General features: G+C 42.9%; 1 protein-coding gene across 1 annotated transcript in view; it reads left to right on the top strand.

Moving 5' to 3' along the window:
- The window catches only part of si:ch211-106a19.1 (uncharacterized protein LOC561797 homolog), an 80,399-nt gene extending 64,781 nt beyond the window's left edge, over positions 1 to 15,618 (top strand). The window contains exons 4-14 of the mRNA XM_039013083.1: positions 644 to 842; positions 1,420 to 1,543; positions 2,538 to 2,601; positions 3,329 to 3,478; positions 3,667 to 3,912; positions 4,133 to 4,253; positions 6,646 to 6,749; positions 8,087 to 8,182; positions 8,444 to 8,628; positions 8,789 to 9,009; positions 14,858 to 15,618. Of these exons, the coding sequence (XP_038869011.1) occupies positions 644 to 842; positions 1,420 to 1,543; positions 2,538 to 2,601; positions 3,329 to 3,478; positions 3,667 to 3,912; positions 4,133 to 4,253; positions 6,646 to 6,749; positions 8,087 to 8,182; positions 8,444 to 8,628; positions 8,789 to 9,009; positions 14,858 to 15,000 (1,653 nt within the window). The 3' untranslated portion in view covers positions 15,001 to 15,618. The remainder of the gene's footprint in view (positions 1 to 643; positions 843 to 1,419; positions 1,544 to 2,537; positions 2,602 to 3,328; positions 3,479 to 3,666; positions 3,913 to 4,132; positions 4,254 to 6,645; positions 6,750 to 8,086; positions 8,183 to 8,443; positions 8,629 to 8,788; positions 9,010 to 14,857) is intronic.
- The last annotated feature ends 11,435 nt before the right edge of the window (positions 15,619 to 27,053 follow it).

Genomic DNA, 27,053 nt, shown 5'->3' with positions numbered 1-27,053 from the left:
TATGTTAGGATGGTAACGTTATAATAATTAAGGATGAAGCGTGAATTCATGCCAGGAATAATAAGTGTGAAGTTTTTGATTTCCTCCCTTCTGTAATAAGCAGCCAATGAGGTATTTTTCCTTCATGTGTTTAATCTGATACTGTTATAGCTCCGGCTAAACTGTCTATGTATGTAAGTACTTCAGAGTTATACCAAGCTAATAAGTCACTCGTAACATAAGAAGGTTGTAAGAGTGTGCTTAACCCTATTTTAATTTACTTTATAGTTCTCACGGAGGTGATCATTCTGACTAAAACTACAGAATAAAGCCGCCAGTTAAAATCAAGGAACGGTTGTGCTCGTGGTTACTGGAGGGAGCTACAAGGCATGCCAATATAACTAATGGTCAAGATGTTGATAATGGTGCTAATCAACAGTGGTCTAAATATTTCTGTTAACCTTGATTAGAATGATAACACAACGATCAACTCGGTTGGAAAACTGATTTCCTTCAACCAATCAAGAAAGGCCTAGGAGCCCTTTAACATCTACAAATTCACAAGGACTAGACTAAGAAATATCCGTGTGCATATTGACATGTCTCTCGTCCTTCTTATCATGTCTGACGTCATGCGTTTGTATGTTGTGTTTTGTAATTATAGGCGTGTCGCGACTTCCTGGACCTAGCGGAGACCCACAGCAGGAGATGGCAGCGGGCGCTGCAGTATGAGAGAGAGCAGCGTATTCACCTGGAGGAGACCATAGAGCAGCTAGCCAAGCAACACAACAGTCTGGAGAGAGCCTGGAGAGAGGCCCCCACACTCTCCGTCAACACACCCAGCTCCCCCACCACCAAGAAGGGTAAGGCCCCTTAGCCAGGCCTCCTAGTCCATGGTCCTTAGGGCTTTAGACTAACATGCCTCTGAGAATTTGTGGAAATAGGACATGCAAGCCATGTCAGATGGTTTTGAATTCGATTGTCTATGAAATTAAGGATTAGACTGGAATAGACTAGAAGATACATTTCTTATGAGTAGTGAAGTAGCATGTTACTAATAGTATTGAAATGGGCATAATCACCTCTCCATCGTGATAGCTATTCTAGTGTATCAGAGTAGCCGTGTATCACACAGAAATGGATGGATATAGAAGTATTATTTGTCCGTCAGAAGTTGTATTGAAGTTGGAGTTTTCCCTCCCATCTCGTCAGGAATTGAGTTCAGTACTTCGTTAGCCTGCAGGGACATTACCTATTAAAGCCAATTATCCATAATTAATCTCCATGGTTTGTTGATTAGCTACTGTAACCTACTGTACCTTCCCCTCCACAAATCATGTGATTACTGCCGCACCAGTATAGAGCAGGGTGTGCGTTACACACAATACCTTACTGTGTGTGTATGTTTGTGCGTGCTTGTTTGTGTATTCTCTCCCTCAGGAGGGAGTGAGAGGCCTCAGAAAGGGGAGGCGAGTGATGAAGATGAGGATACGGAATACTTTGACGCCATGGAGGACTCCCCTGCCTTTATCACCGTAACCGCCACTGAGAACACACAGCACAGGTCAGTCAGTCAGTCTCACCCTATGGCCTGTACAGTAAAGTCCCTGCCTGGCCGCCCTCTGCTCTTCACATCCACCTAAATGGATCATGGATGTTTAGTTTGGTATTAGTTTGTCTTTAGACTGATTCAGTGTGAATAGACTGTGATAAATACAAAGATGTGATGACTTGGTTGTGCCTTGTTGATGGGTTCCGTAGTGTTTGCACCAGAGCATCTGTCAAGCCCAGAGCCATATAGTACACCTCATATTGCCTGTGTAAGACTCATTCCCTCCATCAGCGGCTCAATAAACCACCAGCGCTAAAACGTAATAACATTCTCCCCACTGTGCTCATAATCTTTCTCTCACACTCACTCACTCACACACATGCACGTAAACAGCAGACACACACAAACACACACTTGCTTGTACGGTGGCAGTGTTGTCTGTCTGCGACTGCGAGCATCCTCGGTCTGTTTTTAATGAGTGTCTATCTGTCCTGTAATGGCTCTGGCACCATTAACAGCTCAAGATGTTGTCCTCTCTATGATAAAAGATAGCTCATGCCTCTTACTGCTCCTCTACCAGGGAATTAACCAGTCACAGAAGCCCAGCCACTTCTCTGTTTTGGATTCATTCTTTCACCTCCAAAATATGTGGCTCAGTTTTAGAACTTTGTTGCTGCATTTGAATTAGTAGTTTTTTTGCTGTCGTGTTTCTGCGCTATTTTACTTCAACACCTTCTGTCTCGCAGGACTCTTTCCCTGTGAAGAAAATAGTGTTTCTATTTTCCAGATACATACTCTGCTCCTCTCCAGCTCAGACACATCTATCCACCACTAACAGAACAGCTCAGAGAACGATCACTGCTGAATAGAGCCATCCATCTGTGTCTGTGTGCCTGCCTTCTTCCCTCTGTTTTGGTTATTTTGTGTGTCTTCAGTGTGTGTGTGTGTGTGTGTGTGTGTGTGTGTGTGTGTGTCTGTTGTTGTTAAGATGATGTTCCTCTTCCAGGTGTTCTCAGAGTAACCTGTGTGGAGCGAGTGGAGGCCATTCCAATGATTGGAACCAGGACAATGTGAGTGTGTCTCCTACAAACAGCTCTCAGTAATAATCCACCTGCCTGTCGACACACTAGGCTTTTTCACCACCTCACTGTAGTTTCACCCTCGTCACTTTTTGTGAAGCTCTTTGTGTTATTTTTAGCCTGTTTCCAGTTGCTGTTTTCTAGTATCCTGTTAAGGAAATTTGCATGTCACAAACTATAACTTGGGCATGTGTTTTTATATATACACACACACACACACACACACACACACACACACACACACACACACACACACACACACACACACACACACACACACACACACACACACACACACACACACACACACACACACTTGCATGCTTTTACCACACAAATGAACACACACGCTCACAGGTTCTCTTTGTGTGTGTACTCCCTGTGGCCTGTTCCCTCTGCAGTGCTGGAGATGCACAGCTGCTCTCTCTTTCTCTCTCCGTCATTTCTCTGGATCTTAATTACCAGTTAGACATCTGCTCTCCCGATTCCCTCTCTCTCTCGTTCTCCTCTCTTATTCCCTCTCTTTTCTCTCTGTGCCACTCTACAAATGGTGACTTACTGTCACTGACAAGCTGTCCATAGTTAAGTTAGAGTTCTCTTCACAGCTTTCTATGATGTTAACAAATCTAAAGGTAGATGTATGTCTCAGTCACTCCTTCCCATCTCTCTCTATCTTTCTCTCTCCCTCCCTCTCTCTCTCTATCACTCTCTCCCTCAGGTGTCTCCTAGCTGTAAGGATTCCGGGAAGGAGCTGCAGCCCCTACGAAGGAGGCGGAGCCGCATCCCAGACAAGCCCAACTACTCCCTCAACCTGTGGAGCATCATGAAGAACTGCATCGGCAAGGAGCTCTCCAAGATCCCCATGCCTGTGAGTGTGTGTGGCGTGCTTGTGTGCATATAGTAGAATGAGCCTGGGTGTGAGTGTTTGAGAGGTGGAGAGAGCGGCATCCCAATAGTGGGCCATTTGGGACTTGCCTCAAATGTGCAGGTCAATGACAACTCTTGTAACCATAGAAATCTGACTGTCTCTCTGTCTTGTCTGTCCCTCCCCTGCAGGTGAACTTCAACGAGCCCCTGTCCATGCTGCAGCGGCTGACAGAGGACCTGGAGTACCATGAGCTGCTGGACAAGGCGGCGCGCTGCGAGAGCTCCCTGGAGCAGCTGTGTCTGGTGGCAGCCTTCTCTGTGTCCTCCTACTCCACCACCGTCCACCGCACGGCCAAGCCCTTCAACCCCCTGCTGGGGGAGACCTACGAGCTGGACCGCCTGGAGGACTTGGGCTACCGCTCGCTGTGTGAGCAGGTACACACAGAGATACAGTACAATATGACGCTGAGACAAACGCATACAAAAACACCAACAAATACTCCATGTATTTGCAGACGACACTGCCATTTTGTACCCCTGCTGTAGATATAAGCCATTATACACAACAGTTCCAATCATTGACATACTAGAAGCCAGAGCAGTGATCTTCCTTTGAATGTGTAAATAACCTTTTCCCCTCACCCCCACTCTGTAGGTGAGCCATCACCCCCCAGCAGCAGCTCACCATGTGATTTCTCAGCGAGGCTGGACCCTCTGGCAGCAAATCACCATATCCAGCAAGTTCCGTGGCAAATACCTCTCCATAATGCCTCTGGGTGCGTTTGCTGAATACATATTCACCATGTACTGATCGCTGTCAACACAATATGAAAATAAATGTCTCATGATGGTGTATGTATGTATATACAGTTGAAGTCAGAAGTTTACTGACACTTAGGTTGGAGTCATTAAAACTTGTTTTTCAACCACTCCATACATTTCTTGTTAACAAACTATAGTTTTGGCAAGTCGGTTAGGACATCTACTTTGTGCACAAGTAATTTTTCCAACAATTGTTTACAGACAGATAATTTTACTTATAATTCACTGTATCACAATTCCAGTGGGTCAGAAGTTTACATACAAGAAGTTGAATGTGCCTTTAAACAGCTTGGAAAATTCCAGAAAATTATGTCATGGCTTTAGAAGCTTTTAATCGGGTAATTGACATCATTTGAGTCAATTGGAGGTGTACAAGTGGATGTATTTCCAGGCCTACCTTCAAACTCAGTGCCTCTTTGCTTGACATCATGGGAAAATCAAAAGAAATCAGCCAAGACCTCAGAAAAAAAATTGTAGACCTTCACAAGTCTGGTTCATCCTTGGAAACAATTTCAAAACGCCTGAAGGTACCACGTTCATCTGTACAAACAATAGTATGCAAGTATAAACACCATGGGACCATGCAGCCGTCATACCGCTCAGGAAGGAGACGCGTTCTGTCTCTTAGAGATGAACGTACTTTGGTGCGAAAAGTGCAAATCAATCCCAGAACAACAGCAAAGGACCTTGTGAAGATGCTGGAGAAAACAGGTACAAAAGTATCTATATCCACAGTAAAACGACTCCTATATCGACATAACCTGAAAGGCCGCTCAGCAAGGAAGAAGCCACTGCTCCAAACCGCCATAAAATAGCCAGACTATGGTTTGCAACTGCACATGGGGACAAAGATCGTACTTTTTAGAGAAATGTCCTCTGGTCTGATGAAACAAACATTGAACTGTTTGGCCATAATGACCATCGTTATGTTTGTAGAAAAAAGGAGGAGGCTTGCAAGCTGAAGAACACCATCCCAACCGTGAAGCATGGGGGTGGCAGCATCATGTTGTGGGGGTGCTATGCTGCAGGAGGGACTGGTGCACTTCACAAAATAGATGGCATCATGAGGAATTGAAAATGATGTGGATATATTGAAGCAAGATCTCAAGACATCAGTCAGGAAGTTAAAGCTTGGTCGCAAATGGGTCTTCCAAATGGACAATGACCCCAAGCATACTTCCAAAGTTGTGGCAAAAAAGCTTAAGGACAGCAAAGTCAAGGTATTGGAGTGGCCATCACAAAGCCCTGACCTCAATTCTATAGAGAATTTGTGGGCAGAACTGAAAAAACGTGTGCGAGCAAGGAGGCCTACAAACCTGACTCAGTTACACCAGCTCTGTCAGGAGGAATGGGCTAAAATTCACCCAACTTATTGTGGGAAGCTTGTGGAAGGCTACCCGAAATGTTTGACCCAGGTTAAACAATTTAAAGGCAATGTTACCAAATACTAATTGAGTGGATGCATAGGGGGGATGTGTTCTACTGAGATGGGCTACGGTCTCTAAGACCCTGATACATTAGAGATGAACAGATCCCACAGATGTGATTGATAGATTTCCCATAACATGAAGCCATGAGATTCATTTGAACTATAAAGATATAATATTGAATGTTTGTGAGCCTAGTGAGATGTAAGTAAGTAATATGTGACAACAGAGTATAAGGCCTCGATTCAATCAGATCAAGCGTTAACTGACGATAGCCCACACTTTCATAGTGGATGTTCTGGCATTGTTGAAAGAGCTGTCAAATCGGTGAGCAGCTGCTCTTGCGATAGTTGTCACGAAGCCACACCCGCCCCACTCGCGTTAGAAATAATAGGCTATATAGAAATAATTTTTCTCAAATGTAAAAATCATGAAACTAAATAATGAGGGTTTCTATCATCCTAATGGAGGTGTAAATTACATCTCACATTCCACTGTTCTGATTTGTTAACAAGACTGCATGGGGTTTCTGATAATACGACTCCTTGCAACCAATGGCAACCGCTATGCAGATGTTGGCCAAAGCGGATCTGATTGATTAAAGCACTAAGTGTGTGAGTGCAATGAGAGTCCCAGCCTCTTCCTCTCAGCTACTCCCCTGCATTACCAGGCCAAGTCCCTGCAGGTAGGACTGACCTTGTTTACAAAGGACCAAAAATAAGAACCACAGAATATCAACCACAACCAATGTTGCCTTGTTACACTGTAATGCATTGGTACTAACACTAAGAGAGAACGCAAAGATATCGATTTCATTTTTGTTGTCACTCTTTCTGTGACTGCATTTCATCCCCACCACTCAATCTCTCAATTATATCTCAATGTTCCCTCCTTTTTTCTCCCTTCCCCCTCTTCCCAGGTGCCATTCACCTGCAGTTCCACTCCAGTGAGAACCACTATGTGTGGAGGAAGGTAATCTCCACCGTGCACAACATCATCGTGGGCAAGCTGTGGATTGACCAGGTGTGTCTACTAACTACTTCATGGGGTCTACTTAGTCCCTCAGTGTGTTAGAGGTGTCCGTCTCTTTATCTCTGTAATGTAATCCAGGCCACTGGAATGAGTGTTGTGTGGAGGCAGAGTTCAATCAGAACAGAACAGCATAGCACATGAATAAGCCTGCCTGTTGTCTCCAGGGGTTTCTTCCCCTTTCATCTCGAGTAACGCCCTCCCCTCTCTCTGAGATGACCCAATTACAGTCTGTAACTGTCTGTCTGTCTGTAGAACTACTCTGTACTCTATACCAGAGTTTCCCAAACTCTGTCCTGGTGCCCCCCCTGGATGCACGTTTTGGTGTTTGCCGTAGCACCACACCGCTGATTCAAATCATCCAGGCTTGATGATGAGTTGGTTATTTGAATCGGCTGTGTAGTGCTAGTGACAAAAACCATACCAGTCCCTCACTGGAGGAGGAGGAGGGAGACGGGGGCCAGGGAATAAACTCTATCATATGGTAGAATATGGCCCACTCACAAACAGCTTCTCATTATCAGTCCCTATAGCACAACTTAGTGTCAATTATATAGACCTTCATGCTAGAATCCAATGATATCACTGAGGCTGACTGAATGTACAGACCATAGAATCAGGAATTAGAACACTAGAATGGACATGAACCTTTTCGATGGAATAAAGGTCAGCCATTTTGGTCAGGGAGATGGGCAACCATGGTTTCCCAGTGCTGTGATAAGATATTGTGTAAAATAATGAATTTGAAGAATGTATCTTCACTGTGTTTGTTAGCTTCCATTCAAACAACCCAATAAATCCACAGCCATACACTGGCTGAACTCTGTTGGTGATAGGACTTAGACAAGTACTGGCATTGTATCATACAATAGCACAATTGAAACATGTGTATAAAACCTGTATAAATTTGATTTATAATTCTATATTATTTTAGATTGACAATAATTCTATAACACAATTTCTGAGATATCACATGCCTTTTATTTTCCTGCATTAGTAAAGTCAGGATTATGCCTCTACTGCCATTCTTTCCAATTAGACTGGTTTGGATTTCTCCCTGACCAATATGGCTGTAATTTAATAAGATCTCTATGGTACAGACACTGTTCTGATGCAGCTGTGGAATGTTGAGATGTTAGTGGTTCTTTCTCTCCTTCTGAACTCTGATGATGACTCATCAGTTGTTTATGTATGCAATATACATGATTGCTATTGATGCTTACCAGCAATTCTCTCTACTATCCATTCCTCCCCTTTCATTCTGTCTGCCATCCCATTCTGCCCTCGCTTCTCCCCTCTCTTTCTCTATCCCTCCCACTGTCAATGGGTAGTCAGGGGACATTGAGATAGTCAACCACAGGACCAAGGAGACGTGCCAGCTCAAGTTCTCCCCCTACAGCTATTTCTCCAGGGATGTCCCACGCAAGGTACATGTTACCACCATCACCCTCTAATTAGCCCTGGCTGAAACCTGACTGTGGCATGATGAGCTCGTAGGCTCGGCTGTCACATTGTTGTGTGCTGCCCCCTGCTGGGTAGTACAAGCAAATGTATAATTTTTGAATGGACTATTCTTTCATAATAGTTGTTTATGATAAACTATAGAGGTTTATTGTATTATTTTCTACATAAGGGTTGATACATTTCCTCACCCCCCTCTCCTCTATCTGTGTGTGTGTGTTGTCCAGGTGACAGGGGTGGTGTCAGACAGTGGAGGGCAGGCCCACTACATCCTGTCTGGCACGTGGGACGATAAGATCGAGAGCTCCAAGATCGTCCAGAGCAGCAAAGGGGGCAGCGGCTCCGAGGGCAAGCAGAAGACTGTCTACCAGACCCTGTCCCCCAAACTACTGTGGAAGAAATACCCTCTCCCGTAAGCACTGCCCAGCACAACAGTTTATACAGTAACACAGATCACGCACTAAGCCTATGATGCACCTTACACAAAAACACTGACTTGTAAAGAATACTACATTACAGAGCAACTCCCCCACTTCCTCCCTATTCCTGTTCTCTCTCTCTCCCTCCGTCAGGGATAACGCTGAGAACATGTACTTCTTCTCCTCGCTGGCGCTGACGTTGAATGAGCCGGAGGATGGGGTGGGGCTGACGGACAGCCGGCTGAGACCGGACCAGAGGCTGATGGAGGCAGGGAGATGGGATGAGGCCAACTCTGAGAAACAGAGATTAGAGGAGAAACAGAGAGCTGTGAGGCGGAGGAGAGAGGCAGAGGCCACAGACGCACTGGACAACGGTAAGACACACAGAGAAAGTGGGCAAGGTGGAGAGAAAGGTAAAGGGAGAGTTGATAAAGAAAAAGACTGATAGAAAGGGGCTGGGTGGAGAAGTGGGGAGAGAGGACACTTCAGACATTCCAGAAGTAGGGCTGGAATGATTGAGGGATTTCTATAAAGGTATTTTTTCAGTCACATAACTTTGAATCATTCCTCCAGGTCCCATGACCTTTATGTAAATGATTATGAGAATAACAGTATTACCTGGAGTGAGCCTCACGGCAAATGGAGGGGTAATGACAGATCAAGTAGAGGAAAAGAACAGATTAGGATTGAAGTGAAGAGCTACTGGAGGCTACTAGGGGGAGATTGTAGAGAGAGGACACAACAGACACTTCTAATCCTGGTAACATTGTTAAATCCAACACTGTGTAGCACTGTGACCTATTGTGGGGTGTATTTGATGTACCCATGACACGTCTCTCTTTTCCTCCCTCTGTTGGTGGTCAGAGTGTGATTATGATGACTCTGGTGAGTGGGGGTGGCCTTGCGTCCCCCTGTTGTGCATCACCCTCCCCCACCCCCATATTTTTTGTGTTGACCCTCTCCTTTGTGGTGGAAAAAGTACCCAATTTTCATACTTGAGTAAAAGTAAAGATACACTATATATACAAAGTATGTGGACACCCCTTCAAATTTGTGGATTTGGCTATTTCAGCCACACCGTTGTTGACAGGTGTATAAAATAGAGCACACAGCCATGCAATCTCCATAGACAAACACTGACAGTAGAATGACCTTACTGGAGAGCTCAGTGACTTTCAACGTGGCACCGTCATAGGATGCCACCTTTCCAACAAGTCAATTCGTAAAATTTCTACCCTGCTAGAGCTGCCCCGGTCAACTGTAAGTGCTGTTATTGTGATGTGAAAAAGTCTAGGAGCAACAACGACTCAGCCGCGAAGTTGTAGGCCACACAAGCTCATGGAACGGGACTGGCGAGTGCTAAAGTGTGTAGCGCGTAAAAATCGTCTGTCCTCGGTTGCAACACTCACCACTCTAGCGTCGGCTGGAGTGGTGTAAAGCGCCGCCATTGGACTCTGGAGCAGTGGAAATGCGTTTTCTGGAGTGATGAATCACGCTTCACCATCTGGCAGTCCGACGGACAAAACTGGATTTGGCGGATACCAGGAGAACGCTACCTGCCCCAATGCATAGTACCAACTGTAAGGTTTGGTGGAGGAGGAATATTGGTCTGGGGCTGTTTTTCATGGTTCGGGCTAGGCCCCTTAGTTCCAGTGAAGGGAAATCTTAATGTTACAGCATACAATGACATACTTTGACATACAATGGCATACATGACAGTGCCCCCATGCACAAAGCGAGGTCATATGGAAATGGTTTGATGAGATCGGTGTGGAAGAACTTGACTGGCCTGCACAGAGCCCTTACCTTAACCGCATTGAACACCTCTGGGATGAATTCGAACGCCGACTGCGAGCCAGGCCTAATCGCCGAACATCAGTGCCCGACCTCACTAATGCTCTTGGGGCTGAATGGAAGCAAGTCTCTGCCGCAATGTTCCAACATCTAGTGGAAAGCCTTCCCAGAAGAGTGGAGGCTGTTATAGCAGAAAAGGGGGGACCAACTCTATATTAATGATTTTGGAATGAGATGTTCATCGAGCAAGTGTCCACATACTTTTTGTAGTGTACCTTAATAGAAAATGACTCAAGTAAAAGTGAATGTCACCCAGTAATATACTACTTGAGTAAAAGTCTAATAGTATCTGGTTTAAAATGTACTTAAGTATAGCGGTGGAAAAAGTACTCCATTTTCATAAATGAGTAAAAGTAAAAGCTAGACATCAAATTCCTTATTTTCCGCAAACTAGATGGCACGATTGTCTCTTTAAAAAAAATTTTTTTTTTAAAGAGAGCCAGGGGCACAGTCCAACTCTCAGACATAATTTACAAACACAGTATTTGTGTTTAGTCCACCAGGTCAGAGGCAGTAGGGATGACAAGGCGTTATATTGATGGTGTGTGAATTGGACCATATTGCTGTCCTGCCTGAGGATTCTAAATGTAACAAGTACTTTCAGGCATCAGGGAAAATGTATGGGAGTAAGAAGTACATATTTTCTTTAGGAATGTAGTGGAGTTAAAGTTGTCAAATAGTAAAGTACAGATCCCCCAAAAAACAACTTAAGTACTACTTCAAAGTATTTTTTACTTAGTTACTTTATGCCACTGCTTTGTGGTTATGACAGCGTTCCAGGTTGTTTTTTTTGCAGTCACGCTGCACATCTCAGATTAAATCAAATCAAATGTATTTATAAAGCCCTTTTTACATCAGCAGATGTCAGGAAGTGCTTATACAGAAACCCAGCCTAAAACCCCAAACAGCAAGCAATGCAGATGTAGAAGCACAGTTGCTAGGAAAAACTCTCTAGAAAGGCAGGAACCTAGGAAGAAACCTACAGAGGAACCAGGCTCTGAGGGGTGGCCAGTCCTCTTCTGGCTGTGCGTAGGGGAGATTATAACAGGACATGGCCATTAAGACCAGGTTGTTGTTCAAGATGTTCAAACGTTCATAGATGACCAGCAGGGTCAAATAATAATCCCAGTGGTTGTAGAGGGTGCAACAGGTCAGTATCTAAGGAGTAAATGTCAGTTGGCTTTTCATAGCCAAGCATTCAGAGGTCGAGACAGCAGGAGTGGTAGGCAGAACAATTTAAACTGGAGCAGCAGCAGAACCAGGTGGACTGGGGACAGCCAGGAGTCATCAGGCCAGGTAGTCCTGAGGCATGGTCCAAGGGCTTTGGTCCTCCAGGGGGGAGAGAGAGAGAATTAGGGGGAGCATACTTAAATTCACACAGGACACCAGATAAGACAGGAGAATTACACCAGATATAACAGACTGACCCTAGCCCCCCGGCACATAGACTATTGCAGCAAAGATACTGGAGGCTGAGACAGTTGAGGTTGGGGGACACTGGCCCCATTTAACGATACCCCCGGACAGGGCCGACCAGGCAGGATATAACCCCACCTACTTTGCCAAAGCACAGCCCCCACACCACTAGAGGGATATCAACAGACCACCAACTCACTACCCTGAGACAAGGCTGAGCATAGCCCAGGAAGATCTCCTCTACTATACGAGCCCGAGGGGGGGCGCAAAACCAGACAGGAAGATCATGTCTGTGACTCAACCCACTCAACTGACGCACTCCTCATAGGGACGGCAACAAAGAGCACTAGTAAGCCAGTGACTCAGCCCCCGTAGTAGGGTCAGAGGCAGAGAATCCCAGTGGCGAGAGGGGAGGTGGCCAGGCAGAGACAGCAAGGGCAGTTCGTCGCTCCAGTGCCTTGGCATTCACCTTCACACCCCTGGGCCAGACTACACTCAATCATAGGACCTACTGAAGAGATGAGTCTTCAATAAAGACTTAAAGGTTGAGAACGAGTTTGCGTCTCTCACATGGGTAGGCAGACCATTCCATAAAAATGTAGCTCTATAGGAGAAAGCCCTGCCACCAGCTGTTTGCTTAGACATTCTAGGGACAATAAGGAGGCCTGCGTCTTGTGACCGTAGCGTACGTGTAGGTACAGTTGAAGTCAGAAGTTTACATACACTTAGTTTGAATCATTTAAACTCATTTTTCAACCACTCCACAAATTTCTTGTTAACAAACTATAGTTTTGGCAAGTCGGTTAGGACATATACTTTGTGCATGACACAAGTAATTTTTCCAACAATTGTTTACAGACAGATTATTTCATTTATAATTCACTATCACAATTCCAGTGGGTCAGAAGTTTACAGACAAGAAGTTGACTGTGCCTTTAAACAGCGTGGAAAAATCCAGAAAATGATGTCATGGCTTTAGAAGCTTCTGATAGACTAATTGACATCATTTGAGTCAATTGGAGGTGTACCTGTGGATGTATTTCAAGGCCTACCTTCAAACTCAGTGCCTCTTTGCTTGACATCATGGGAAAATCAAAAGAAATCAGCCAAGACCCCAGAAAAAATTGTAGATCTCCACAAGTCTGATTCATCCTTGGGAGCAATTTCCAAATGCCTGAACGTACCACATTCATCTGTACAAACAATAGTGCGCAGGTATAAACACCATGGGATCACGCAGCCGCCATACCGCTCAGGAAGGAGACGCATTCTGTCTCCTAGAGATTAACTTACTTTGGTGTGAAAAGTGCAAATCAATCCCAGAACAGCAGCAAAGGACCTTGTGAAGATGCTGGAGGAAACGGGTACAAAGTATCTGTATCCACAGTAAAACGACTCCTATATCAACATAACCTGAAATGCCGCTCAGCAAGGAAGAAGCCACTGCTCCAAACCGCCATAAAATAGCCAGACTACGGTTTGCAACTGCACATAGGGACAAAGATCATACTTTTTAGAGAAATGTCCTCTGGTCTGATGAAACAAAAATAGAACTGTTTGGCCATAATGACCATCGTTATGCTTGGAGGAAAAAGGGGGAGGCTTGCAAGCCGAAGAACACCATCCCAACCATTAACCCCGGGGGTGGCAGTATCATGTTGTGAGGGTGCTTTGCTGCAGGAGGGACTGGTGCACTTCACAAAATAGATGGCATCAGGAGGAATTGAAAATGATGTGGATATATTGAAGCAACATCTCAAGACATCAGTCAGGAAGTTAAAGCTTGGTCGCAAATGGGTCTTCCAAATGGACAATGACCCCAAGCATACTTCCAAAGTTGTGGCAAAATGGCTTAAGGACAACAAAGTCAAGGTATTGGAGTGGCCATCACAAAGACCTGACCTCAATCCTATAGAAGATTTGTGGGCAAAAGTGAAAATGCGTGTGTGATTAAGGAGGCCTACAAACCTGACTCAGTTACACCAGCTCTGTCAGGAGGAATGGGCCAGAATTCACCCAATTTATTGTGGGAAGCTTGTGGAAGGCTACCTGAAACGTTTGACCCAAGTTAAACAATTTAAAGGCAATGCTACCAAATACTAATTGAGTGTATGTAAACTTCTGACCCACTGGGAATGTGATGAAAGAAATAAAAGCTGAAATAAATAGTTCTCTCTACTATTATTCTGACATTTCACATTCTTAAAATAAAGTGGTGATCCTAACTGACTTAAGACAGGGAGTTTTTACTAGGATTAAATGTCAGGAGTTGTGAATAACTGAGTTTAAATGTATTTGGCTAAAGTGTATGTAAACTTCCGACTTCAACTGTATGTACGGCAGGACCAAATCGGAGAGATAGGTAGGAGCAAGTCCATGTAATGCTTTGTAGGTTAGCAGTAAAAACCTGGAAATCAGCCCTAGCCTTAACAGGAAGCCAGTGTAGCGAGGTTAGCACTGGAGTAATATGATCAAATGTTGGGGTTCTAGTCAAGATTCTAGCAGCCGTTTTTAGCACTAACTGAAGTTTATTTAGTGCTTTATCCGGGTAGCTGGAGAGTAGAGCATTGCAGTAGTCTAATCTAGAAGTGACGAAAGCATGGATTAGCTCTTCTGCATCATTTTTGCACAAAAAGCTTCACAATTTTGCAAAGTTACGAAGATGGAAAAAAGCTGATAATCATGACTGCAATAAAGATGACCTGGAAGGCGTCCTTTGTATGGGGTCTGCATGCTGACTGCTTCTCCCTTGTATCCACTGGTCCAGACTATGATCCGGTCCTGCTGCCATATGCCCCTTTCATTCAGACTTGACTTGGCCCTACTATGCCTGTACTGTTTCAGAGCCAGAGAAACAGACATAGAGGTGTCTAATGTGTGGGAGTGACAGTAAACCATACAGAATAACTCCCTGAGCCCTTCATTTGAGTGACGCTTGTGTCTCTTCCCCAGGTCGAGAGTATGAGGGCTTCCAGCCACAGTGGTTCCACAAGAGGAAGAACGCCATCACTGGGGAGACAACCTTTGTGTACAAGGGTGGATACTGGGAGGCTAAGGACAGTCAGGACTGGAGTACGTGCTCTGAAATCTTCTAAGCCTAGACCAGACCCATCCTACCCCATCACTGGACTCACCCAGGCTCAGGAGACTGCTCCACCACTGGCCCTGGAGGAATGGGGGTCTGGGTCTGGATGTGGACCTCTGTGTGCATGAGAATGTGAATGTCTCACACACTCACAACACAGTGTACCTCCCCATGTACACACAGAGGTCATATTTTTTACAGGGTCAAGGGAGAGAAGGGGCCTTTTCTAGATCCTTCCTGACCTAACACTGAGCTGTGTGGGGGTGTGTGAGAGAGATGGGAGATTGAATACCATAGAAAAGGGGCCCCATAGAGATTTTCAAAAGAATCAGGTGCTCCACACACGCTACCCACAATGCACCTTTCCTCTGCTCAGCACATCTGTTTCTAGGGGTTTTAGTGATTGAACAGCAACCCATCTAAATCAGTTCTCTTCTCCACTTGTATACTGGGATGAGATGAAGTCCATCCTGTCTAACGGATGGACGGACAGACAGAGAGACAAAAAGAATGCTGCTTCAGAAGTTTATAGAAAGACAGTGTATGTATGTATATATATATAATACAGTACCAGTCTAAAGTTTCGACACACCTACTCATTCACACCTACTCATTTCTTTATTTTTACTATTTTCTACATTATAAAATAATAGTGAAGACATCAAAACTATGAAATAACACATATGGAATCATGTAGTAACAAAAAAAGTGTTAAATAAATCAAAATATATTTTATATTTGAGATTCTTCAACACTTTGCCCTTCACCCTTTGCCTTGATGACAGCTTTGTACACTCTTGGCATTCTCTCAAGCAGCTTCACCTGGAATGCTTTACCAACAGTCTTGAAGGAGTTCCCACATGCTGAGCATTTGTTGGCTGCTTTTCCTTCACTCTGCGGTCCAACTCATCTCAAACCATCTCAATTGTGTTGAGGTCGGGTGTTTGTGGAGCCCAGGTCATCTGATGCAGCACTCCATCACTCTCCTTGGTCAAATAGCCCTTACACAGCCTGGAGGTATGTTTTGGGTCATTGTCCTTTTGAAAAACAAATGATAGTCCCACTAAGCGCAAACCAGATGGGATGGCGTATCGCTGCAGAATGCTGTGGTAGCCGTGCTGGTTAAGTGTGCCTTGAATTCTAAATAAATGACAGTGTCACCAGCAAATCACCCCCACGCCATCACACCTCCTCATCCATGCTTTACAGTGGGAACCACACATGCGGAGATCATCCGTTCACCTACTCTGCGTCTCACAAAGACACAGCGGTTGGAACCAAAAATTGCAAATTTGTGCTCATCAGACCAATGGACTTGAGGGTTTTTGTGACTGCACTTGAAGAAACTTTCAAAGTTCTTGAAATTTTCCGGATTGATTGGCCTTCATGTCTTAAAGTAATGATGGCCTGTCGTTTCTCTTTTCTTATTTGATCTTGCCATAATATGAACTTGGTATTTTACCAAATAGGGCTATCTTCTGTATACCACCCCTACCTTGTCACAACACAACTGGTTGGCTCAAACGCATTAAGAATTAAAGAAATTTCATAAATTTACTTTTAACAAGGCTTAAGGTTAATTGAAGGTCAAGGTTAATTGAAATGCATTCCAGGTGACTACCTGCTGGTTGAGAGAAAAGCTGGTTGAGAGAATTCCAAGAGTGTGCAAAGCTGTCATCAAGGCAAACGGTGGCTACTTTGAAGAATCTCAAATATATATAATATATTTGGATTTGTTTAACACTTTTTTGGTTATTGCATGATTCCATATGCGTTATTTCATAGTTTTGATGTCTTCACTATTATTCTACAATGTAGAAAATAGTAAAAATAAAGAAAAACCCTTGAATGAGTAGGTGTGTCCAAACTTTTTACTGGTAGTGTGTGTGTGTATGTATATGTGTGTGCGTGTGTGTGTGTATATATCTATATATATATATATATATATAAAACGATACCCATTTTAGCCATATATATATTTATTTTTAGGAACTCAGTCAGGGTCTCAATTTACTAATGAGAGAAATAATAGAATACACCAGGTGCAATTTCAAAATGTGGTTGTGCATCAGCAGTTTTTAACTTCTTATGTCAGTCACTGACAGTCACTCAATTAGCCATGTCAGCTAACAATTTTAGATTGGTAGCTAGTCTAGCCAGCTATCTAGTAATCATGGTCGTAATCATGGTCGAATACTGACCGGGCACACAAGGCATTTGCCCAGGGGCCCTGACTTCCAGGGGGCCCCCATTTGATTTTGTTAGTCATTCTCACTCAGATATCATATTAACATGGCATTCAAACTGAAAAGATTTCTCTCCACCCTATGGCAAAATGGGTAGAATTGCTGGAAATGTGTTGTTAAACTGCAACATTTTCTCTCTGCCCCATGGAACAATGTGTAGAATTGCAGGAAATTAACTTTAAAATGAACATTTGTCTCTACACCGTTAAGTGGGGGATAGGGCTGGGCGATATATCGAATTAATTAGATACATTCGAATGTATGTTTTTGCGCAATATTCCAAATGCCTGTTATCACAAGAATATTTTTTGATTTTATGAGCGTTTATGTCGGCTTGTTCTCATGTCTTTCTGGTCTCGTCTCCTTCACTCCTGTGCTGTGTGCCTTCCCATTTACACCAGAGATCTGGATATAATGACGAAATGCTCATGTCTCCGCCCTGACAAAGTGGAGTCGTTTTCGCGAAGGCAGGCGACAAGCTTAGGTCCAAAATAAGACCATAGAACCGCAATGTTTTTTGGAGGACCGATTTTGGCGAAAGCGAAAACTCTCCCTTCGCCTCTTCCTCTCTGTTTACACACACACGCATACCAAGCCCCTCCCCCTGCCACTTACAACAAAGCTGAGAGATCACTAATTCCTCTCTGACAAGAGGTTTCAACTCGCTATATGCATTTGAGCTTTGGTCCCACAAAATCGATCATATGGACACGGAAACACATTGAGACATAATTGTACTGTAATAGAGGACACGTTAACATTTCTAACGATACCCTTTTTATGTCTCAAATATTCAAATTGATCGCAGAGCAATCACTACTAAAATGGGAGTATCAATGAACATTGATTCTGGAAAATGAATGCTCAGTTTGTCGTGCGCGGCATTGCGGTATCACGTTCCACTAGTAGCATTTTAGCCGAAGACTGTTATACTAGCTGTCTAGTCTATGCTTATTGCACATTTATAAAACGCAATTATATAAGGAATGGGCAACTCGTTTTCATTCTGGGAAATACGGTAGGCCACTTGATTTCAACAAAGTGGGCAGGCTAGCATGCTGTTCAAACAGAAGGGTGTGCTCATAACAATTCAACTGTTATGCCTTGTTAGCTAGCAAATAGATCCAAGTTTGCTAAACTTAAAATATTAAGATTAGCTGGCTACTCACTAGCACGTGCTTATGAGACCTGTGTTAGTTTTCGATAATGCCTGCTACAAGAAGTTAGTCATTATTAGTGGATGTGCTACAAGAGGTTAGTCATTATTAGTGGATGTGCATTATGCATGGTTCTGGTTAAATTTGTAACGAAAATACCATTTTCATAGACCGACTTGAAAGCCAGATAAGTGATTATTGGGGAAAAAAACTGATTTAAACTATTTTGATAAAATAATTAAATTATTAGTGGGTCTTATAGTTGTGAAAGACTTATATTTAGCCTGGGTATAATATCACAAGCCCTGAATTCATTCGATTATTGCTGACTGTTTGAAATGCAGTGTATTTGACCCAAACAAATCTCGCTATTGGACCCAAAAGGATGGACATTTATTTTGAACCCTATTTTATTAACTGGTATTGAGAATGTGCAGTAGGCACAGACTCCAAAGCTTGAATTAGTTCTCCATCTATGTCTGTCTGCCTGGTAAACAACTTAAGTGCACTCTATTCTTTTCTCCATTGCAGGAGGAGCCAGGTTTAGACCGACATATAACCAGGTTTAGACCTACATTGCCTTGAAAAAGTATTTGCCCCTTTTCAAATTTTCTCTACTTTTGCATATTTTTGATACAGAATGTAATCAGAACTTCAACCAAAACCTAATATTAGATAAAGGGAACCTGAGTGAACAAATAACACAACAATTACATACTTATTTCATGAATCAAAGTTATGCAACATCCAATGCCCCTGTGAAAAAGTAATTTCCCCCTTACACTCAAGAACTGGTTGTGCCACCTTTAGCTGCAATGACTCCAACCAAACACTTCCTGTAGTTGTTCATCAGTCTCTCACGTCGCTGTGGAGGAATTTTGGCCCATCCTTCCATGCAGAGCTGCTTTAACTCAGCGACATTTGTGGGTTCTCAAGCTTGAACTGCCACAACATCCAAAAAGTTATACTTTTTAATCATCTGCCCGTAGTACATTCTGCCCATAGTACATTCTTCGAAGATTCCTGATGATCAGGTGCTTTTTGACACGACATATGTCCCATTATGCCTGGCGAAAACCAAACACTGCATTCCACAGCAAGAACCTCATACCAACGGTCAAGCATGGTGGTGGTAGTGTGATAGTTTGGGGATGCTTTGCTGCCTCAGGACCTGATCGACTTGCCTTAATAGAAGGAACCATGAATTCTGCTCTGTATCCGAGAATTCTACAGAAGAATGTCATGCAGCAAGACAGTGAATGATCCAAAAGACACAATCAAATCTACATGAAAATAGCAAAACAAAATTAAATAAAAAAAATTGATGTTTTGGAATGACCTAGTCAAAGTCCAGACCTAATCTCAATTGAGATGTTGTGGTAGGACTTGAAATGAGCAGTTCAAGCTTGAGAACCCACAAATGTCGCTGAGTTAAAGCAGCTCTGCATGCAAGACTGGGCCAAAATTCCTCCACAGCGACATGAGAGACTGATTGACAACTACAGGAAGTGTTTGGTTGCAGTCATTGCAGCTAAAGGAGGCACAAACCGTTATTGAGTGTAAGGGGGCAATTACTTTTTCACACAGGCAAATTGGGTGTTGCGTAACTTTAATTAAATGAATAAAATAAGCATTAATTTGTTATTTGTAAGCTCAGGTTTTGGTTGAAGATCTGATAACATTCTGTATCAAAAATATGCAAAAATAGAGAAAATCAGAAAGGGGGCAAATACTTTTTTCACGGCACTGTACATACAGTATAACCATATTAGATGTTGAGTGACATGGTCCCAAGGATGTTTCCTCTGTTGTTAGCAGCAGCTATAGGGACTGTGATAGTTAAATACATTTAACCTTTATTTAACTAGGCAAATATAATAATGTAAACAGTTGATTATTAAACAACCTGTCTGGAGTTGCTCTCAGACTGAGTTAGCTCAGAGAGAACCACACAACTTGAGTACCTTTCCTCACACAAACTAGGTATGTTGTGATATATTACCATCCAAACACTGTCCCACTTTCACTCCACTGGTAATTGAAGCTGTATCTGTGGAGGTAAATGAGCACTTTTCACTGTGGGTTTCCACAGCTTAATCCATATCTGTGTTGACATTGAGGAGACTTCAGCCTGTGCACTGCACACACCCAGTCCTTTGGTGCTTTACCATTGAAACACATATAACACTTATATTGTGCAGTGAGTCATTTACAGGATATAAAGTGTATTGTAGCTAGAACATACACACCAATTACTCATCCCTAAAACAAATCCATCATCCCACACATTAATATCTAGGCAGAGTGTGAATTCTACACCACAGTGTATAGTTCTACAGCCTACATGACAGATCAGTCTGCTCTGGACCTGTAGTTGCATTTATACAGAACCGTCTGATGTTGCTATAGCGCTGAAGAAAGCCCATGGTGGCTACTGACAGCATATTGGAATCTTACTACAGACAGACAGGGCATGCTGCTCAGGCCTCCCATAGCACACCACTGTTCAGTGAGCTGTAGCCAGGAGGGCTGCTAGTGGGGACACTGACTCCCAGGCACTGATCCAGGTTCACCTGAGCTTAAACCTGGTCCTGAATCCCAGAGTCGAAGAGCTGTGGACAGGCTGATCTGGGATCAGCTGGTGAAGACACTGTCAGTCTTTTGCCTTTAAGAACTGAATAAGGGAAAAGTCCCCTGACTTGTGCACTTCATGTCTTAGGGGAGAGGATTATTTTGTAATTACTGTTAGGAATGTAGAATTTGGGCTGGAAGTATTGTACCCATTGTCTGGCCTTCTGTGTGTATATTTTGTGATAACAAGATAATACCAAGACAATAATATGATTATAAAACGAAGAGTTATAATAATAATAATCTGAATAATAAGTTGTGTATAGTTGAAATCTGAAGTTTTAATGAAAATGTACTGTAAAATGTACCTTTTAATCCAAATTGATCCAGCCAGTTAGAAGTTGATTCTGACTAGCGCCCACAGTTTGGTTGCATATTTCATGTTTTATATTAAAAGAGACTTACACACTGAACATAATTTTTATACAAAGTTCTTGATACTGGCATAGTGTTTACTTGGTTTAGATTTAAAGTTCACAAACAAACAATCACATTCTGATGTGGCCCTTAAGGTTTCTGAGGGCAGTTACAGGGATCTGGCATGTGCTCTGGAGGACAGTGGAAGACACACAGAATACCATTCTCAACCCAACATATTGAGCTGGAGGGCTAGAGGGGTTTCTGGGAGTGATGGTGATAAACATAGCATGCAAACTATACTGAACAAAAATATAAATGCAACATGTAAAGTGTTGGTTTCATGAGCTGAAATAAAAGAGCGGAGAAATGTTCCATACGCACAAAAAGCATATTTCTCAAAAATGTTGTGCACAAATTTGTTTTACATCTCTGTTAGTGAGCATTTCTCCTTTGCCAAGTAAATCCATTCACCTGATAGGTGTGACAGAACAAGAAGCTGATTAAACAGCATGATCATTACACAGGTGCACCTTGTTCTGGGGACAATAAAAGGCCACTCTAAAATGTGCAGTTTTGTCTCACAGCACAATGCCACAGATGTCTCAAGTTTTGAGCGTGCATGCAATTGGTATGCTGACTGCAGGAATGTCCACCAGAACTGTTGCCAGAGGATTTAATGTTAATTTCTCTACCATAAGCCGCCTCAACCTCGTTTTAGAGAATTTGGCAGTATGTCCAACCAGACTCACAACCGCAGACCACGCCAGCCCAGAACCTCCACATCTGGCTTCTTTACCTGAGGGATCATCTGAGACAAGCCACCCAGACAGCTGATGAAACTGAGGAGTATTTCTGTCTGTAATAAAGCCATTTTTGGGGGGAAAAACTCATTCTGATTGGCTGGGCCTGGCTCCCAAGTGGGTGGGCCTATACCCCGCCAGGACTACCCTATACCCTGCCCAGTCATGTGAAATCCATAGATTAGGGCCGAAATAATTTATTTCAATTGTCTGATTTCCTTATATGAACTGTAACGTTGAAAATGTTACGTGTTGCGTTTATATTTTTGTTCAGTATAGAAACTGTCAAGCAAGTGCTGAATGAAATTCTACCCCAATTACATTTTCGTAATTTAACAGACGCTCTTATCCAGAGCGACTTACAGAGTGAGTAGTAAATGCATACGTTTTAAAATGTTTTTTTCATGCTCCCAACTGTTTTTCAGTTCAACTACCCTCCTCCACCTGAAACCTGTAATATCAAGCCTAAAAGGGTTAGAGAATTAGTGACTAGTGGTTGTTACAAGAACATTCTGTCCAGGCACTTATTCTCTTTAACCCCCTGAACAACAGCCTTCATTTTCGGCACTATTTATGTTTGGTTCCAGTCTATCCACTTTGTACCCATTACCTTTCAGCAGACACACAGGCACTCATACACTAGTCACATAACTATAACACACACACACACACACATGCAGACAAGCACATGTATAAGTACTGACCACATTGGCAAGAACAGTACATTATTAGTGGAACAAATCAAGGTGTACATGGTGACATGGATGACATGGTTCCCCACATTGGAATGAACTAAACTGGACACAATCCCAGTAAGGGGTTTTAGTTTTGCTGTATTGTAAATGTGTCATTGTATAGATAATACTATACCGTCATGTACAGTATTAATGGGTGACAAACAGTATTGAAATGGGGAGAAAGTATAGGATGTGCAGGTCAAGTATTACTTTTTTTTCTCAATTATCAACTCCTTATAGATTTAGTTTAATATATTGGGTTTGAAACATGTTTTTTATATATTAATATACATATATTTTGAATGATAATATAAACACATTATACATTTGAATCCATTTATTTTGAATATCCAAATGACGTGATCTCAAAAATGGGTGGGTGTGTGTTGATAGCCAGCATGTGTAAGAGACTGATTAGATGACTTATTCATTCATGGCAGGTAGCCTAGTGGTTAGAGCGTTGGGACAGTAACTGAAAAGTTGCTGGATCGAATCCCTGAGCTGACAATGTAAAAATCTGTCATTCTGCCCCTGAACAAGGCAGTTAACCCACTGTTCCCCGGAAGACCGTCATTGTAAATAAGAATTTGTTTTTAACTGACTTGTCTAGTTAAATAAAAGGTTAAATTAAAAAGTAAAAATAATAAAAAATTGGGTTAAAAAAGATGGTAATCTCTGCTCTGTGCAGAAAGGAAAAACAGAACAACTGAAGTGTCAGTGCAGATGGTACTGAAGCCTAAATACTATTTGCCCGCCTTTCTAATGAAAGACACTTCTTCTTCTTTTTCTCTCACCCAACAACACATAATCCATAATGGTTTGATTTAGCTTGAATATCAATGCTTTGTTTTTGTTGTATTTTTTGTCTTTCATTTACAGACTGTATTTGTATGTATGCGCAATAAGATGTGTGTGTATCTAAGATGTACAGTACCAGTCAATAGTTTGGACACACCTACTCATTCAAGGGTTTTTCTTAACTTTTATTATTCTACATTGTAGAATAAAACTATGAAATAACACATATGGAATCATGTAGTAACCAAAAATGTGTTAAACAAATCCAAATCTATTTTATATTTGAGATTCTTCAGTAGCCACCCTTTTGCCTTGATGACAGCTTTGCACACTCTTTGCATGCTCTCAACCAGCTTCATGAGGTAGTCACCTGGAATGCATTTCAATTAAATTATTTTAATTTATTAAAAGTTAAGTTCATTAGTGTTACCAGCCTCAGAAATTGCAGCCCAAATAAATGCTTCACAGAGTTCAAGTTATAGACACATCTCAACATCAACTATTCAGATGAGACACTGTCTGTGATTTATTTTGAATTCAAGGCACACTTAACCAGCATGGCTACCACAGCATTCTGCAGCGATATGCCATCCCATCTGGTTTGGACTATCATTTGTTTTTCAAAAGGACAATGACCCAACACACCTCTAGGCTGTGTAAGGGCTATTTGACCATGAAGGAGAGTGATGGAGTGCTGCATCAGATGACCTGGCCTCCACAATCACCCAACCTCAACCCAATTGAGATGGTTTGGGATGAGTTGGACCACAGAGTGAATGAAAAGCAGCCAACAAGTGCTCCGCATATGTGGGAACTCTTTCAAGACTGTTGGGAAAGAATTCCAGGTGAAGCTGGTTGAGAGAATGCCAAGAGTGTGCAAAGCTGTCATCAAGGCAAAGGGTGGCTACTTTGAAGAATCTCAAATATAAAATATATTTTGATTTGTTTAACACTTTTTTGGTTACTACAGGATTCCATATGTGTTATTTCATAGTTCTGATGTCTTCACTATTATTCAACAATGTAGAAAATAGTAAAAAATAAAGAAAAAGGAGTAGGTTTGTCCAAACCTTTGACTAATACTGTACATGTGTCTTTTGTTGTGTGCTGCTCTGTGGCAGGAGTATTGTTATGAAGATCGGGAGATACCTCATCTGAATTAAACCCTGCTGGTCTGTGGACTCTGTGCTGTTTGGCCTTGTTCTAATACACTAAGAGCTTGTGTGACCTAAATCACTTGATGCCTGGTACTGAAGGGGTGGGTGGAAGGACAGACGTGAGCAGGGGTCCTGCCTTTTACCATTCTCACTTCAACCCCACTCTCACACACATATATTCGACACACGGACACATATGCCCCTGTGTTCAGGTGTAACTCCAGTGTTTCCAATTGGGATTGGTGTTCTTCTTTAATTGTGTTAATTCTCCCTTCATTTCTACACATGTGACATTGTCTTTAAAGGAAAGACACAATGACAAAAAGGAGATGATAAAGTTGTTTCTGTTGAAACTGGATGTGTGTCTGTTCAATTTGATCTGTGTGTGGCCTTCTACTCATTTTGAGCTTAAGATGTGGGGAGTAGGAGTATTTTTTGCAAAGGTGAACACTAATGAGAAAATGTTTGATTTCAGAAAATGTGGGTAGAAGAGACATGAGAAATTGAAGGTGAGGGTTGCAACACACAATCACCAGTCTAGTCTTACATTAGAGACATGCCAAGAAGACATTATGAAATCAAAATCAAATGTGTGCAGAATACAACAGGTTTAGACCTTACCCTTAACCAACAATGCAGTTCAGTACATAGACTTAAGAAAATATTTACTAAATAAATGAGAAAAAAAAATAAAAGAACACAATAAAATAATAACGAGGCTATATACAGGGGGTACCGGTACCGAGTCAGTGTGCGGGGGTACAGGTTAGTCGAGGTAATTTGTACATGTTGGTGAGGTTAAAGTGACTATGCATAGATAATATACAGCGAGTAGCAGCAGTGTAAAAACAAAGGGGGGTGAGGGTGTGTCAATGTAGACAGTCTGGGTGGCCATTTGATTCATTGTTCAGCAGTCTTATGGCTTGGGGGTAGAAGCTGTTAAGGAGCCTTTTGGTCCTAGACTTGGCGCTCCGGTACTGCTTGCCGTGCGATAGGAGAGAGAACAGTCTATGACTTGGGTGACTGGAGTATTTCACCATTTTTTGGGCCTTCCTCTGACACCGCCTAGTATATAGGTCCTGGATGGCAGGAAGCTTGGCCCCAGTGATGTTCTGGGCCATACGCACTACCCTCTGTAGCGCCTTACGGTCAGATTCCGAGAAGTTTCCATACTAGGCGGTGATGCAACCGGTCAGGATGCTCTCGATGGTGCAGCTGTAGAACTTTGAGGATCTGGGGACCCATGCCAAATCTTTTCAGTCCCCGAGGGGGAAAAGGTGTTGTTGTGCCCTCTTCACGACTGTCTTGGTGTGTGTGGACCATGATAGTTTGTCGGTGATGTGGACACCAAGGAACTTGAAACTCTTGACCCACTCCACTACATCCCTGTTGATGTTAATGGGGGCCTGTTCGGCCCGCCTTTTCCTGTAGTCCACGATCAGCTCCTTTGTCCTGCTCATATTAAGGGAAAGGTTGTTGTCCTGGCAACACATTGCCAGGTCTCTAACCTCCTCCCTATAGGCTGTCTCATCGTTGTCGGTGATCAGGCCTAACACTATTGTGTCATCAGCAAACTTAATGATGGTGTTGGAGTCGTGTTTGGCCACGCAATTGTTGGTGAACAGGGAGTACAGGAGGGGACTAAGCATGCACCCCTGAGGGGCCCCAGTGTTGAGGATCAGCGTGGCAGATGTGTTGTTGCCTACCCTTACCAACGGCGGTCCGTCATGAAGTCCAGGATCCAGTTGCAGAGGGAGGTGTTTCGTCCCAGGGTCCTTAGCTTAGTGATGAGCTTTGTAGGCACTATGGTGTTGAACGCTGAGCTGTAGTAAATGAACAGCATTTTCACATAGGTGTTCCTTTTTTCTAGGTGGGAAAGGACCGTGTGGAGTGCGATTGATATTGCGTCATCTGTGGATCTGTTGGGGCGGTATGCAAATTGGAGTGGGTCTAGGGTTTCCGGGATGATGGTGTTGATTTAACCCATGACCAGCCTTTCAAAGCACTTCATGGCTACCGATATGAGTGCTACAGGGCGGTAAATATTAAGGCAGATTACCTTCGCTTTCTTGGGCACAGGGACTATGGTGGTCTGCTTGAAACATGTAGGATTACAGACTCAGTCAGGAAAAGGTTGAAAATGTCAGTGAAGACACTTGCCATTTGGTCCGCGCATG

Source organism: Salvelinus namaycush, chromosome 18 (assembly GCF_016432855.1).
Source record: "Salvelinus namaycush isolate Seneca chromosome 18, SaNama_1.0, whole genome shotgun sequence".
NCBI classification, from domain to species: domain Eukaryota; kingdom Metazoa; phylum Chordata; class Actinopteri; order Salmoniformes; family Salmonidae; genus Salvelinus; species Salvelinus namaycush.
The sequence above is the reverse complement of the archived record's forward strand: the minus strand, read 5'-3'. Positions and strand labels throughout refer to the sequence as shown.